The sequence below is a fragment of the Epinephelus moara genome, chromosome 2, assembly GCF_006386435.1.
Source record: "Epinephelus moara isolate mb chromosome 2, YSFRI_EMoa_1.0, whole genome shotgun sequence".
In the NCBI taxonomy this organism is placed as follows: Eukaryota; Metazoa; Chordata; class Actinopteri; order Perciformes; family Serranidae; genus Epinephelus; species Epinephelus moara.
Window position 1 is genome coordinate 31,178,813 of NC_065507.1, and position 16,723 is coordinate 31,195,535.

At 42.3% G+C, this 16,723-nt stretch overlaps 1 protein-coding gene across 2 annotated transcripts in view; it reads left to right on the top strand.

The window, feature by feature from the left end:
- The window catches only part of fndc3a (fibronectin type III domain containing 3A), a 49,625-nt gene that overhangs the window by 29,577 nt on the left and 3,325 nt on the right, over nt 1-16,723 (top strand). For both annotated transcript variants that reach the window (XM_050059972.1, XM_050059981.1), the window contains 18 exons: nt 747-913; nt 1,037-1,096; nt 1,185-1,323; nt 2,539-2,592; nt 2,702-2,826; nt 3,009-3,183; nt 3,730-3,816; nt 5,549-5,687; nt 6,385-6,453; nt 6,566-6,684; nt 7,654-7,759; nt 7,979-8,154; nt 8,315-8,428; nt 8,565-8,714; nt 10,417-10,763; nt 14,024-14,236; nt 14,521-14,687; nt 15,758-15,882. In XM_050059972.1, the coding sequence (XP_049915929.1) occupies nt 747-913; nt 1,037-1,096; nt 1,185-1,323; nt 2,539-2,592; nt 2,702-2,826; nt 3,009-3,183; nt 3,730-3,816; nt 5,549-5,687; nt 6,385-6,453; nt 6,566-6,684; nt 7,654-7,759; nt 7,979-8,154; nt 8,315-8,428; nt 8,565-8,714; nt 10,417-10,763; nt 14,024-14,236; nt 14,521-14,687; nt 15,758-15,882 (2,532 nt within the window). The remainder of the gene's footprint in view (nt 1-746; nt 914-1,036; nt 1,097-1,184; nt 1,324-2,538; nt 2,593-2,701; nt 2,827-3,008; nt 3,184-3,729; nt 3,817-5,548; nt 5,688-6,384; nt 6,454-6,565; nt 6,685-7,653; nt 7,760-7,978; nt 8,155-8,314; nt 8,429-8,564; nt 8,715-10,416; nt 10,764-14,023; nt 14,237-14,520; nt 14,688-15,757; nt 15,883-16,723) is intronic.

Genomic DNA, 16,723 nt, shown 5'->3' on the forward strand with positions numbered 1-16,723 from the left:
CTTAGTTCAGTGGTGCCGGGCTCACAGCAGCAATGTGGGTAAATTAAAAAAAATAGCTGTTTAAATACCAGCTGAATGAGAATCAGTAGAATTAGATATATATTTTCCTTGACCCCTTATAAGTATACTTTGTCGTATACTGTCGCTAAGGTCAAATCTTGTTAAAATAGCAAAACACGTCCATTGAAAAGATGATGGATAAAGTTAAGGGAGGATGTCTAATACAGGGAAGGCTCAGCTTCAATGGAAAGCGATTTTTTTCCATCTTTGCTGCCACACGGTTTTGTTAAAGGACTGAGAATCGAACTGTGGGAAGTGAAGGAGTAAGGTGGGCCCCCAGGGCAGAGGGGAGGAGGAGGCACAGACTTGACCTGATTGAGTTCTTCCACATATGAATCCCCCCTGCAGTGTAGCTGAGGCTATTTTTAAGCCTCCTCAAAACAGAATGAAAAATCTTAAGGTAGCACAGCACATAACTGCCAAGCACTGAAAACCTTTTCCCAAGTGGCATCAGCTTGAATGTTTTGATCCCTGTCTGTTTTTCCTCTCTCAAGCAGTGTGATTTTTGTGTTGGAAATTTAAACTTGATGCAGGACTGATTACCAGATACTTTTTTGGTTTTAAATTTAGAAAAGTGAGTGTATTTTGAAATGTGGCCAGTGCCGTAGAGTAGTAGAAGCTTTTTTTTCCATGTCTGATGGTTTTATGTAGACTTGATTGTGACCCATGAAACTTTCATCTGACAGGTATCTGACATCCAGGCCAGAGGAGCAGTAGTGAGCTGGGTTGCTCCCACCAGGCCAGAGAGTGAGAATGGCAATGTGGAGGACGACAGCAGCCCCCTGGAACCCTTTAGCTATGAAGTCTCTGTCTCATTTAGCGGCAAAGACGGGAAGTACAAGAGCATGTATTGGTGAGCACTATCAACAAGGCACTACAAGATTGAACACCAACTGTTGTTAGAGATTTTACATAGACAGTAATTTGAAACAACATTAATGAATGTTTTTTTTTTTTGTTTGTTTGTTTTTTGCAGCGGGGAAGAACTAAGTGCTACTTTGGAAGACCTTCGACCAGCAACAGATTATCACGTCAGGTTGGCGTAACTCCCTGCCTGCTTTTGTTTGGGAAACTGTTAATTCTTGGAGAAACATTTGGTAACCACTTTGTTCTTCATTCCTCAGGGTCCAGGCCATGTGTAACTGTTTACAGGGAAGCCCATCGGAGGCTGTGAGCTTCACCACTTTAAGCTGTGAGCCAGATCCTCCCAATGCTCCCAGGAAGGCCAGTGGGACCAAGAACACACTTGTACTCCAGTGGAAGGTAAAAGCAGTTGGATGATTGATGGAGTTAGGTTTTAAATACACAGTTTAAGGGGTGGAGGAAAATAGGCAACTGCATCTATGTGACAGAAAGCAAGAAACATTTAGACCATTATCTCTTTTGTTTAGAGTAATCATTTCTGGATGTTACAAGACATTTTGTTTAATTGGTAGCCATAACACCTTTCATTACAGGTTTTGTGTGTGATACCTATCGCACACATACTTGTCCTCTTAAGTAGCTATATGGTGGGTGATATGGGTCAATGACAAAATACCCAACCTGGCAAGGAGAAAGAGCAAAAAGTTATTCAGAAACTGTCTCCCGTTCCTCCACAATCGTTGCTAAGATCCCCTTCAGTGTGGTACTTTACCTTCTGTGGCTTCATTAAAGTTGCTCAGTTGCTAGCAGTAAAAGGTAGTGGTTGCACACATCACCTCCCAGGTGCGAGTGTAAATGTGTTAGAGTGTAGCAAGGCACTTTGATAACAACCCTGCATGCTCAGCAAACTTCACAGAATTAATTAAACCATAGAAGAGTGTGCACACCTTATTTGTCATTAGTAAGGCTTGAGATTGCCTCTTTGTAATTAGTGGCAGTAATAAGAAATGTTTAGCACAAGATTTTGAATGAAGGGTGGTGGGGCTTAAAGGTCCAGTGTGAAGGATTTAGGGGGATATATTAGCAGAATATAATATAATATATATGTTTTCGTGAGTGTATAGTCACCTCAAAATAAGAATTGTTGTGTTTTTGTTGCCTCAGAATGAGCAGTTCGTATCTACTTAGGGGGCTAGTCCTTGTGTACAGTCTGCCTTGTTGCACCTCCATGTTTCTACAGTAGCCTAGAACAGACAAACCAAATTTGGCTCTAGATAAAGGTTATCTATGTTTGTACATTGGCCGCCAGAATTAGCAGCCCCTTCAAGATAAGCCAAATAGTGAAACTGCTTTATTCAGTGTGTCTGTTTGTTTAGGAGAGGAAGAGACCTTTGTGGATAATTCAGCTCCCGGTAAAAACCTCCTGAACAATGAACACTGAAGGAATCCTAACCAGGAGTTTATTCATGGTTCATGAGCGAAGTTATAGCTGGGTGCAATCTGCAGTCCTCACTGCTAGATGCCACTAAATCCTACACTCTGCTCCTTCAAGCCATGTGTGTTTTATGTATTTATCTGATTGAGATATAACAAAAAATGTATGGTTATTTATAGGCTCCATGTGACAACGGTTCCAAAATCCAAAACTACATTCTTCAGTGGGATGAGGTAATCTAACATCTAACATAAAGAGATGTTGAACACTGCACCACACTCACATGTTTTATGTGGAACTGAGATCTCTTGTTTTTAAAACTAAAAATGTTGTTCTCTGAAGGGGAAGGGCACTGGGATTTTTGAACAGTGCTACTATGGACCTCAGAAGCAGTACAGAGTGACCAAGCTCTCACCAGCTTCAAGATACTCCTTTCGCCTTGCAGCCAAAAATGACATGGGTGTAAGGTAGGCTGGCAAGATTTTGCTCGATTATTTCCTGGATGGCACCCTCCCTGTTGTCCATTTTTATGTTACTGTTTCTTCCATTCACTGTCTCCATCTGTGTGTGCATGTGTGTCTCTCACTCTGTCTCTCCTGTCTCTTTCTCCCATTCTCTCCCATCCTCTGTCTCTCTCTGCCCTCCCCAGCGAGTTCAGTGAAGTGGTGGACCTGTTCACCTCATGCAGTGTGCCATTGCCACCCTTCCCTCCAGAGCTGGAGATGGCGGGGGTGACCTGGCTGTGTATGAAGTGGCAGAGGCCCACTAGCTCTCCAAAGGAGGATGACATCTACTATGTTTTGGAGATGGAGGAGGAAGGCTCGGTATGTCTTTCAGAGTCTTATTTTAAATAGAAAAATCAACTGGTCATTTGAGATCAAATCACATAAATGAGACAGAAGGTTTTCTGTAAACTATTAGACCTTAGTTTCCCTTCTGAGGTGCTGCAGATACTTCTTAGAGGGCAGTATGGCCAAGTGCATCATTTTGACTTGCGTTCATCTTCAGGCCGCATGAAATATGTTTGCTATTAACAAAGTACACTGCAGCTACTTAGTGCATTCGGGTACTCTTCATATTAACCTAGCCAAAAGGAAAAATCAAATTCACATCTTCGTTTTGCGACACTTCAGCAGTTTGCTCCAAAAGTTATGTGACATTTATAGCTCCTGTCACCTCTGCCTGCACTGCCTCAAGCAGCTACCTGCAGACATAGTGCCTGCCAGGGAAAACACAAAAAAGTTCCCCTTTCCCCTGTAGCTGTTTGTCTCCTGCAGACCACTTTATTTTCTGTGCTACAATGGTTGTCTTGTAAGTCATTGCTCACCTGGTTGTTTTCTTTCTCCCTTTGTCATTTGTCTTTGTCTCAGGGATATGGCTTTCAGCCAAGCTACGACGGCGATGAGCTCTCCTGCACAGCCAGGAATCTCCACAGGAGTACGAAGTATAAGTTTAGGGTAAGGGAGTCCTGTAATGTTTGCAGTCATAGCTAGTGATCCACAGGTTTAATTTAGGTTGCAGTGGAGTGTGAATGTGTGGAGGGGACAGGCTTCAGGCAGGGAGGGTGTTGAGGCCCACAGTGGCCCTATGACTCATCCATTTGCAGAATTCTGCCAGCAGGGCGGAGGGCAGCTGAAAGCATAAACAGGAGGACTCCACTGCTCGTCACATGTGGGACCCTAGTGAGAAACTAGTCAAGTAAAGCATTGGAGCCATAGCGGCTTTTTGGCCAGCCCAGTAATGTGACTGAGTTCATGGACTGACAAGTGTCTTTCTCTCTTTGTCTCTCACCCTCTCCTTCATTTCCCAATCTCTCATTCTAATGGTTTCTTCTAAATTGTTGCTCTCCTGGCGGTTTTACTATGCACTAAATAGGTCTGATAAATAACAGGTGACCATCCTTCACCTGTTATAGACAGAGGTCATTACTATCCCTTTTTTTTTGGAGATAGATTAATTCAATATATTTGTTCTTCATTTTCTTAAAAAAAAGTATCTTTTATTTTGTTCTGCTGCAGGGCTTTGATTAGCAATGCTCAAACAAAAATCAACTGGTTCTGACAGCTTCACTCCTTAATTTGGTTTTTAAATCAGTCATGGGATCCGCTCCAGGTAGATTTGTAAAGGTGTTGAATGTCTTAAAATTGGCTTTGTGAAGGCTGCAGATAGCCTTTGTGTTATGTGTGCAAATTGAGTTCGACTCAGTTTGAATTAAGGGGAGAAAAAAGCACAAAATTTCTTCCCAAGGATCAGTTTTTCAAAGCTTGCAAATGAAGAAGACTGTACCCACATAAATACATAGTGTACTCTCAGAATTTTGATTTTAACACCGCTGGGCTTAGCAGTTTAGTTCTAATTGAGGCCATTTATGCTAAATACATATGCAGTCATAATACTTTACACTTAAGATAAAAGTACCGTGCTGATTGAAACTCCTGGAGGGCATTGACATATTCAAACTGAGTTTAATATTTGTTCATACTAGAGCTTGGGCCTGTAATATACTTATTATGTATTGCAAATGAGAAAATAAAGATTAGACATTATTGGCTTTTAAAGAATAAGGCTGGTTGTATTCTGGCAATGTGTTGCCTCTGTGCCTTAGATCTCTGTTGTTGTAAAAAGCAGCACCGCAGCAGTCGTAAGCATAATACTGACAGAAAGGTATTGTATTACCCAAACAAACCACCAAATGGCGAATTCATAGAAATGTTCATTAGTCACTCAAGGCTTGCTCCCTCCCTCATTTCCAATTATCTAGCTGTGCAGTGTGAGGGGAGGCTGGTACAGTATGTGGATGAGCTGTACTCTGCAGGCTCACTGAGATTTTCATATTATCGCAGATTGGCGATACTGAAATGCAAATGGAACTAAAGCTCATTGTCTCGTTTTCTGATTGCAATGCTTGTGGCGTCTAAAAAGTTTTGTTGAAGTGTATTTGTAGACTTAGGGATCCTTTCATATTATGGTATTTATCTTGTGGCCATGCTAGTTGCAAGTAGAGAGTGTTGTACTCACGCTCACAGATCCCTCCATAACCTTCCTCCAAGTCTAGTTAGTGCTCGGCATCAGGAAACATACTGACCTTTATACACAGGCCCTCATTGACCTTTTATGCAAACAGTGGCCACTATTCTTACTAAGGAATAATATGACTCCTCACTGCCTGTATTCATGCATTTCCTCCAGGTGGCAGCATACAACTCAGAGGGGAAGAGTAACCCCAGCCAGGTGGTAGAGTTCATCACGAACCCTGACAGGCCCGGCAGTCCCTGCAGGCCTGTCGTCAGAGGTAGAGTGCTGCCCAACAGCTTCAAGATGGCCTGGGGTGAGCATTTCCTACCGATTACCCTTTGCCATATCAGCCTTGTCTATCAGTCCCTCCTCAGTCTTACATGTAGTTAATAGCCTGGCAAGGCCAGTTTACAATTTCCCTTGTCTCACTGAGCTCTGCCTGACCACATATATACATCTGCGTGAGACAGATGGCATTCCAATTCCAAGTAGTCTGTACAGTAGATGACTGGCAGTTCTCTCCTTCATTCAGACATCAGCATGAATCCTTCCTACACCTCACTGGACAAACACATCACTCACAGCTGTACTTGGTCTCTGCTTCCAGTTTTCATAAAGAAAAAAACAAACATGTCTGCAGCTCTAAAAAATATTGTCAGATTTCTCTGTTTCCACCAAAATGAATTACTGAAGAAATTTCAGAGGTGAAAAAGGCCATGGTGTTGGCAAGTCATGCTTCATCTGCATTTTACATTTCTTAGTTATAATACTGATTAATGAGTTTTTAGAGATTTGAGAGGCAGCAGGTTCCTGTATTATTTCCCCAAATTTCACAGTTTGCTGATTTGCTTCAGTACACATCTTACTGCAATGAATTAATTCTCAAGTAGATTTCCAGACATAGCATTAGTGAAAACGGCTTGCTGGCATTGTCAGGCTGCCTAATTTAAGAATTTGGTTAGTGCAGTTTGATAATGATTTTTCTTGGGTGTGTTTGTTTTGCAATTCAGAGCCTCCAAAAGATAATGGTGGCGCAGAAGTCACAAAGTATGTTGTGGAGCTGTCCGAGGGCTTAAGCGGTACGTTGCAAATGTTTAATTGTTTAGGTTCAAGTGAAAACAAATGTTTTGGACATAGAACACATTCATTTATTGAAATAATTTTAATTATTTGCAACATGTTTGTATTTAGGCTTGTCATGGGAGCAGGTATACTCTGGGCCTGCGACGGAACACGTGTGTGAAGGCTTGAAGCCCGGCTGCTCCTACCAAACGCGAGTGTACTGCATTAGCGAAGGGGGGCAGAGCCCGGTGAGTCATTCAGCATCAGCACACATGCACACGCTGTTGCGCACACGGCCTTGTGTTTTGCCACAGGAATTCTAACAGTTTGCTGATCAGTTACAATTTTATGCACCTGCTCTTGCCTTTTAATAGATATAGTCTACATAGGCAGGTGCCAAGATTCCTGTTGAAATTACATACATGTGTATTCTAACTTAACTTAAAATGACTGTTATTGAGTGCAGTGTTTTTCTGTTGGCTGTGGTATTATTATTTCATTTCTCGGCTGTTACATATATTGTAATTGTTAGGGCAGGCAGTCATGAATCTCACTACATCCCATGGTTTGATCTGATAAATTTTACATGAATAATTCTAGATGTGCACTCTATTTATGGTAAATTTTAATAGGAAATTGTCATTCAGCCAGTGTCCTATGTTGGGAGATTAGACTACGCTTCCTGGTGTGTAAGAACAAGACAAAGCCCACTAATCGATTAACCCTCCCTGCATGTGTCAGTGGATGTTTTTCTTAATTAGTTCAGTTCACAGACACTCTTCATTAATTTCTTCATCAGCTGTTAGTGCATGCATTCATTCATGATGGGGCTTGTAAAGAAACGTGACTCACGGTGGCGAGATCCTGCTTTTGGTGCAGCACAATGTGACATAACACTCACATGTTTGCCTTTTGTCACAGAAGTTGAGAGTCTGAAAAATGGAAACCTATTTTTTCTCTCACCAGACAATCTGTCTAACTCAATCCACAGCTTTGTTAGGACTACAGCATATTTCTCTGTGTGCTGGTTGAATGATGCATTTACATTTATCTCCTTTTTGGCCTTTGTAGCCTGAATCAGTCTGATAACCTGATGAAAATGACAGTTTGTATCCACTGTGTTTGTGTTGTGTTAAAGAGAAAGAGAGCAGGGGGATGAGATTGTCAATTTGTTATTTTCTCTGGGTCTTAATTGGTGTGTTGTCTTCCCTTGCAAGCTGTCGGAGACCCTGCAGGTCCAGACTCCCGCAGTGCCCCCAGGGCCCTGCCAGCCCCCTCGGCTGGTGGGCAAGCCTAAAGCCAGGGAGGTGCAACTGCGTTGGGGTGAGTCATTCCTCTCCAACTCAGATCTGTGTGGGATGTATTCTAGCTTCTGTTGATGCATTTGTTTGTCTAGCAAACTACCTCAAAGCTTTGATGATGCAGTTTGTATTATTTTGCCGTTTGTACATTTGTCTTTGTGTATGTACTATATTACTTTTTTCTCGGAAAACCCTTTTTAAGTATATTGATTTATAAACACTGGCTGCACACATTTCCTAGGTCCCCCTCAGGTGGACGGAGGCAGCCCAGTGTCCTGCTACAGTGTAGAAGTGAGTGGGCCGCAGTCTGAGGAGAGCAGGGAGGTTTACCAGGGTCCAGAGCTGGACTGCTCTGTGGGAGGCTTAATGCCTGGCAAAACCTACAGCTTCCGGCTCAAGGCAGCGAACAAGGCTGGGGTGAGAAAGACTGTCAAGTCTGATCTATCAATAACAGAAGGGGACTGTTTGTGTTTTTTGGCTGCATGCTTTGAATCCTCTCTCACTACACCCAGCTTTAATATGAATTTTTTAAAATTTATTTTTTGTTAAAATTGTTGTTGTTCTTTTGTGTGGATAGTTTGGACCTCTTTCGGAGCGCTGTGAGGTTACAACTGGCCCCGGGGCTCCTGAGCAGTGCAAGGCTCCATCCACCACCTGCAAATCCCCCAGCTGTGTTGTTGTGAGCTGGGAGGTAAGAGTCACTCCACTTCCATTCCTCCACTGACATACACGGACCATTACATCACATGCATCGTTCTGGGGATGTGCAGCTGCATTATGATTAAACTAAGTGCTGGTGGGCATGCTCATTGGTGTTTGTCTTCCAGGCCCCTCCCTGCAATGGAGCTCAGGTGACAGAGTTTCGTCTCGAGTGGGGAGCTGCTGAGGGCAGCATGCAGGTGTGTTACAGCGGACCAGCACTCAGCCATGAAATGAAGGGGCTGCTGCCTGCAGCCAACTATTTCTGCCGGGTACAGGTGAGCACCAAGAAACACTTTATTTCTGAAGGCTATTTTTCATTTTTTCAGACTTTTTAAAAAGACATCTTCAAAATAGAATCACATCTCACCATACTAACCCTGCGTAAATAATTTCCTCATGAGTACATTTGTGAAGACTTGAGTTTAGGGGGCTCCCAATAACACAAAGAATAGTTACATTTCATGATAATTTGATTAGGACAAGTTATCGCAACTAGATTGTGCAGGCTAAGAGCAGCGAAGATCAGTGAAGATCACATTTACATTTTCAGTGCAGATCTATAAGAATAAATCTGGTCAAATTAAGGGGTTTGTGGTAAGTCAGCAAATCTGTCCCAGCCTCTTCTCACCATCATTTGATGAAGATGAATGCATAACTGTATTTTTCTTATAAAAAAATTTTTTGTTTTGTTTTTTGGGAACAAAGAGAGAAGTCCCACCATTTCTTTCTTTGTCTGTGGCTCAATAGGTAAAACGTGATAATAACACTGTCAGGGTTTCATGTTAGGTCTAATTCCATTAAGGCATTGAGGTGTTAGAAACCCTCATTTAATCTATATGGATTGTCTCTAGTCCTATGCTGAGTAGGAAAGATAAAATGTGTAGGAGTCATGCCTCAGCTGGAAAGGAAATTACATCTACTATAACTACTTAAATTTATATGTAACACCTCACCACTTATAATTGTGATTGCAGATGTAAATGGCATCATCCCAATAGGTTGGAACTGTGCTTTGGATGATAATTATGCAGAATATAAGAAAATAACTACAGTGGGTCCCCAGATTGTCAGGTTTTGAAGATTCCTTCCTTGTGAGCCTAGTTGGTTGTCGATGATGTAGACAGTATTTTTGGACTTGATTTTTGATGTGATGTTCTTTTTACATCAGTGCAAAGTTTCAATTCATGAAGCAGTTTCAATTCATGAAGCACCTGCATAGCAGAAGATGGTTATGTTTTAGGATTTGCTGGTGGGTTTGATTTTGTGCACTTGCCTGTTATAATTTGCTAATTACTGTGTGCTAAGAGCTGCATTACCATGTTTATGTCTCAACCACAGTTGGTTCACCACTTACTTCATCATGATGAATGGGCAGCAAGTTAGACCATGTCTCATGCTGTCCATGTAGACTACATCTTGTGCTGTTTCACTGAATGCATTTTGAGACTGTGACCAATTAAGCCACGAAAAGAAGAGATGGATTCTGGCATTAAAACATTGGCTCTGTCCTTTGGTTCTGGTTCAGGCTGAATTCTCAGGTCGCGCTGTTCTCTTTCAGCCTCTTTTGTGATCCAGCAAAGGAAGAATGGAGGGACACTGGTTGCTTATGGGTTATCACACATGCAGTGTGATTATTTTCCTCATTGCCTCTATTGGTCCACAGTATTCATACCCAAACCATCCCCAAAATATTACACTCTGGTCAGGCTATAAAACGAGAATGTCATCATAGTAGCTGATAAAAAACCAAACCCATATGGTCCTAGTTTTTCAAATATGTCTTTTTTTCACTTAATGACTTTGCTAGAAAATGAAAACAATGCACTTGTTAGGACTTGTTGAAACCCTCACCAGTTATGTTTACATTGGAATGCCACCTTGTGGTCAAACATGGATACTACACATATCTTTTCACGTCACAAGTGAGAGTTGACGTTGACTTGATGAGCTGACTCTTTTTGTCTTGCTATTGTGCAGGCTGTGAATGTGGCTGGCGTGGGGCCCTTCAGCGAGGCGGTGTTGTGCCATACGCCCTGTTCTGTGCCTGCAGCCGTCAGCAACATCTACGCACTGAAGGAGTCCGAGCTTCAAAGGTACGAGACTCCAGCAGACGCAGATGAAGACGAGGAAGATGAGGATGACGCTTTGCGGCCGCAACCACTCTACTCTCCGTCCACCTGCCTGGGCATTAGCTGGGACTCCCCATGTGATCATGGCTCTGAGATCACGTCCTACCTGATTGACCTCGGAGAGCGCCAGCCCATTGTTGTTGGTCCCGTCACCAAACACATCATCCAGCATCTGCAGCCTGACACCAGCTACAGGTTCGTGCTTCCTCCTCATGAACTCAAAAATGTTGCATTATAATGTTGTATTGCACAATTTTGTATCTTTCACATGTCAACAAGAGCTAACAGTTGTGAAACCGTTGGATCTCATTGCACACTCGGATACTTGCTCGACAAGTATAAGTATTAGTTCTTGAGTTTAAGTTATGCAGACTTAAATTGAATAAAAAGTCCCTTGTGGATTATCATTTTAAGAGTCCTATGATTATCCACATAGGGTTGTGTTTTATACAACTTTAATTAGATGTGGTTTATATTTTAAGCCCACACAGAACTGTGGCAGTCACACAGTTCAGTCAGGAAGCTGTAGGACAGTGATATATTTTTTTCATTGTTTGGCTTTACACATTGTACCTGTAATCGAACAAAGACTGAGGTTAGATTAAAGTACTGACTTTCAGCTTTTAGCCAATGTGATCGTGTTCAGAATCAGGGGCTGCACCATATGCAACAATAAACATATTGTGATTATTTTGACAGATATTGTTATGGTAATATGAGGCATGGTTTTAGTGGGAATGGTAATTTTTGCATTTTGCTTTAACTGAAAAAAAAAAAATAAATAAAAAAAATAATAATAATAATAATAATTGGATTTTTGCGGGGCTCTGTACCAAATAAATATGTTGCCTTATGTCTGAAATGTGATTTGCCAGGGCATTTTGTAGCACCACAGTGCTTCATTTATAACGGTATGTTGTATAAAAAATTCTAGCTCCTGCTATTTGGGCATTGCGTTGCGATTTCCATAATATTTCACATAATTGTGCAGCCCTATTCAGAACAACACTAAATAAGTCACTGTTCTGCTGCTAACCAAGGCTGAATATCAACATCTTCTGTTGAGATTAAAAGAAAGTATTGTTAATGTCACTTGACAGTCCGTGTTAGGGCTGGGCAATGTGGCAAAAACTATGATCATGATCATTTTTTCCATATTGATCAATATTGATATGTATTATGAGATATAATTTGACAATGCTGCTAGTTAGAAGAGTATTCTGATAATGACTGAAGTCTGAATAAACCAAGGTTCATTAGTATAATTTATTACATACAAAATAGACTAGCATAAGCAGTAGTGTGTAAACATGGCTTGGTTCTGAATGTAGTTTGTGATAAAATGATATATTGAATAACATCTAAATATAAAGGTATAACTTTGGGAACATGCTTCATCTGCCTTAACAAAACAATACTAGTCAGCTTGCCTTGTAACTCATTGAAATAATAGTGTGGTCGCTAGGATAGTACCTTTTCAGGTGATGTAAAATATTGGTTGTTTTATGTCTTGGTTGGCAATGACTGACAGCATATTTTGCGAACCATCTTAATCTGGGCTTTGTTGCTTTTGAGATATCAAAACCATCGCCATATCATTTATGTTGTGTTAATTTTTTGTCAACAATTTCCTCAGCTTTGGATGATAACACAAGTTTACTTTCAGCACTTTAACATAACGAGCTCCATGTATAAAACAAATCAGATGTAGCTTAAGAGGAGGCAACCAATTATAGCAGGCAGAATGGCCAAAGTCGTCACATTTCTGCCAGTTCGTGTTCTGCTTGTCCAACATGTGTTTGATAACTTGATCATACTGTCTCCCTTTTGTCGCACTGATGGATAATGAGCATTATCATCGGTGACCTTAATAATATATATCCTGAAGTCTGTTTCATCCCCTCTGCTGTGGGCTCTGCTCTAAAGTTACACTGCTGTCTACTCTGTGTGTGGAGCATAGACCCACCCCCCTGCATAAAGGCAGCAACACAGACAGCAGAGGCAGCACACTTACTGGCGGTTGTTGCGTTTATTTCTGCTGCATGATCAGCTGTTTTAAATTTTATCACGATCCCCTGTCAAGACCATTGGACACTATTCTCCACCATCAATAAACTCCTTTAACCCATGGACAACCTCTCAATCCTTCACCATTGACAGATGAAACTTCCTTTAGTTTCCTTGAAAATAAACTTGTCACTATTCACAACCAGCTGGCCTCATCCACACCCTATGGACCCGTACATGAACCCCCACTGTGGACAGAACACACCCTCTCATCGTTTACTGAAATCTCTCCATCTGACTTATCCTATGTGGTAGCTGGTATGAGGCCCTCTGCTAGAACCTTGGACCCATTTCCATTCACCCTTGTCAAAGCCTGTCTCCCCACACTCTGCCCACTTATGACCAAAACAGGAAACTCCTCCCTGTCTTATGGCTTCACCCCTTCCACCTTAAAACTTGCAGTAGTCACCCCAATACTCAAAAAACCTGGACTTGACCCTCTCTCCCCCAAGAACTACTGGCCCATTTCCAATCTTCCCTTACTGTCCAAAGTTCTAGAGAGAGTTGTTACCACTCAACTCAAATACCACTTTGACTTCAGTGACCTCTATGAGCCTTTTCAGTCTGGCTTCCGCTCAAAACACAGCACTGAGACTGCCCTGATTAAAGTCACTAACGACCTACTGTCTTCCTCGGGCTCTGGTTCCATCAACATCCTCATCCTCCTCGACCTCAGCGCTGCTTTTGACACCATTAACCATTCCACACTCATCACCTGCCTCAGGCGGTATTACTGGCACTGCCCTCTCCTGGTTCCAGTCCTGTCTCGCCGTCAGACATCAATTCATCGCTATCAATGATGCACATAGTCCATAGTACCTGTCACCCACAGTGTCACCCAGGGTTTGGAGCTTGGTGCCCCTTTTTCGTCCTCAACATGCTCCCACTTGGACAGATCCTCTGCCACCACAGCTTCCAGTTTCACTGTTATGCAGATGACACTCGACTCTACCTCTCCTCCAAGACCATCACTGCTGACACTCACCACAGACATTAAAACATGAATGCAAAGCAGCTCTGTAGAACTCAACTGCAATAAATCGGAAATCTAAATCATTGGCCCAAACTCCCTTACCCGTCCCACCCAGGATATCTCACTCAGTATTGACAGCTCCATCATTACCCCCTCCACCCAAGTCCACAACTTCAGAGTTGTTTGTCCACACCATCTCCCTTCTGCTCCATGTCAACCACATCACCAAAACCTTAATTCTGATCTTTCATTTTGTTGTATTGTCTATAATAAAAGCGTGTTTGAGGACTCTGAAAAATGTTCTATAAGTCTGATTAGTATTATGATTATGATTATAATTATCATAATTATTATTATTATCCCACAGTCCTCATAATTTTCTGATGTCAACATCTCTCTTCTTTTTCTTCCTCAGGATCCGCATCCAAGCCCTGAACAGCCTGGGAGCAGGCCCCTTTAGTCACACCTTTAAGCTGAAGACGAAGCCCCTGCCTCCACAACCACCCCGCCTGGAGTGCACCGCCTTCAGCCACCAGACCCTCAGGCTCAAGTGGGGCGATGGCCCAGCCAAAGCCGCCACCTCAGACGCCCTCCAGTATCAGCTGCAGATGGGGGACAAGAGCGGCAGGTCAGTGGCCCATTAGTCAGATGAGGGGAAGTGACCTGGCTAGAGATAAACTGATAAGAGAGGAGACTGGTGAGCAAAAGCTGCAGATAACTGTATAGAGGCAGGCGGGGTACATGGGAAGTAATGCATCAGATGGAGTGTCTTCACAGTGTAAGGAGACAGGAACTGAAGATGTGCTTTATGCCACTGTATATTTCCTGACAGATGAGTCAATTGTCTCGGTTGCTTTTTGTCATCTTTTGCTCATTAAATCCTTTCTCTTTTTCATGTTCCTGTCATTGCAGATTTATATCCTTGTATAAAGGACCATGCCACACACACAAAGTCCAGAGGCTTAATGAGTCTACCTCTTATACGTTCCGCATCCAGGCCTTTAATGAGGCGGGCGAAGGGCCCTTCTCCAATGTTTACACATTCACCACCCCACGCTCCCCTCCAGCCCCTGTGAAAGGTACAGTGAAAGCCTTTTCTTTCGTCCTACCTTTCTTTCTTAGTTTCTGTCTCTCTATATAAAAGGCTCTCTTAATATATCTCTTTCAATCTCTCTCTCTGGCTCTATCTCTTATCTTTATAAACACTCACTGCTGACATACAGACAGCTAGTGTGCTCAGCTTTCAACCTCAGTTGACCCAAGTTTGACTTGCATTTGATTAAGACCTAGCAGTGTGAGATTCACTTGTCGGCTGTCATCATGAGTCGGGTTGTTCAGCACAGTGGTCTGGTCTCAGCCAGCCCCTGCAAAGCCTCTTTTGATCCCACACGTTGAAGTCAGTAATGAGGACGTGGGTTTTATTCTCAATGCGGCACCGCTTTTGATTCAAGCAGTCATGTGCCAGTTTGTCAGTGTTACTCAACAATGTTTGTCTCCCCACAGAGTGAAGTGGACTCTCAACCATTAACTGTTTGAATTCAGACTAACCGTTTCAGTGTTAAGTCTAAAGCATGTTATCACACTGCCAAAAAGGATTCAAATGCTCCCTGCTACTGTTTTGTCATGATTACCAGGGCACTTAACCAGTTCAAAACAACCACTTGTTTTTGTTGTTTTTGCTCAAAATGCCACCTACCTAAAGAAGAGCATGACTCATAGTTATGGCACTTTGCTAATGGGGAAAAGTTACATGTAGCTGTCTAGAATTTGCTCTTAGTTTATCAGCTGAGCCACCACACATATTCTCTTGTATAAAGCGGATAATTTATGTAGCAACCCCACTTTGAAATATCCCCCAGAGCTCTGATTTAAACAAAAAATTCACAGCTTGGTGCCTTATTTTGTCTTATGTTTTGCCTTTTTAGTATTAAAGAATTAAAAGCTGCTGCCAGCTTTTGCAAATGTGGCTGGTTCTCAGTTCTAACCCTGAGGTTTTGTTGATCATACTGTATGAGTTCAAACCTTATAGTGTTGTGGGTATTTTTTCCCAAGGTAGTCTTTCAGTGGCAGTAATGTGGTACAGCACTTTCTGTCGCCCACCTTCAGTGTACTTTTCATTACATCTGCACTTTCTTCCTCCACTCTCCAGTCCCTAAAGTGGAGCGTCTGGATGACAACTCCTGTGAAGTCACATGGGAGGCCTTGCCACCCATGAAGGGGGACCCGATTATCTACACCTTGCAGTGCATGATGGGGAACTCTGAGTTTAAACAGGTACTGATGTTGTAGTGTGAAGGTTTTGTTATTCCTTTTCGTGTTTTGTGTCCTTACCTGCAGCTGACCTGCCATTCATCACAGTGGCCTTTTTATTCAGATCAGGATACAGATGGATCCAGGCCCATAATATTCTCACTGTGACGTATTAGACACTGCTGGCTTTAAATTGCCCATTATGCAAAGGTCATTGATCCATGAGGTATCCTGGGTGTCTAGCACCTGCCAGTACATTCATCCTTCTCAGTGGCCTCCAGCCATGTTAACGTGGAGTAATGGCCACTGCAGACTTATGCTAATCTCACCACATCGTACATGGCAATTGAATCAGGGAGTTGAAATATGTGTTTGCCATCCTGCATGATTTCGTTTCCATCCTTATTGTCGGTCTCAGTGGCCTATATTTGAAAGCCCATGTTTAAAGAAAGAGGAATTATTCATTTGCTGAGTTGATTGAGGCAGTTTGCTTCAATCTTTGCACCAACCAGGCTAGTTTAGTTTGTCTGGTGTATAATGGACGGTTTAATATTTTTTTATACTTCTTCTGGCCAGTATATGTGAAACCCAGTATAAAAACTGCTCCTCTGTTTTGTCTTCAATATTTTTTTTATTGCATTCCCAGTTTATAGCCAATGCAAACTGTGATTTTGTTGAATAGAATTTTAGGCTCACTGTCACAATTTAAAGGAAAAGTTAGGGCCTGTGTTCACATAGCGTTTTTTTTTCTTAGCACCAGCGTCTTTTTAAAGTTGGTCCCAATGAGGACAGAGCATATGTGGCTTTGCACCCAGCCTCTTATTTTCAGAGCGCTCAAGCTTTTTTTGCGGCTGCTCTGAGTGCT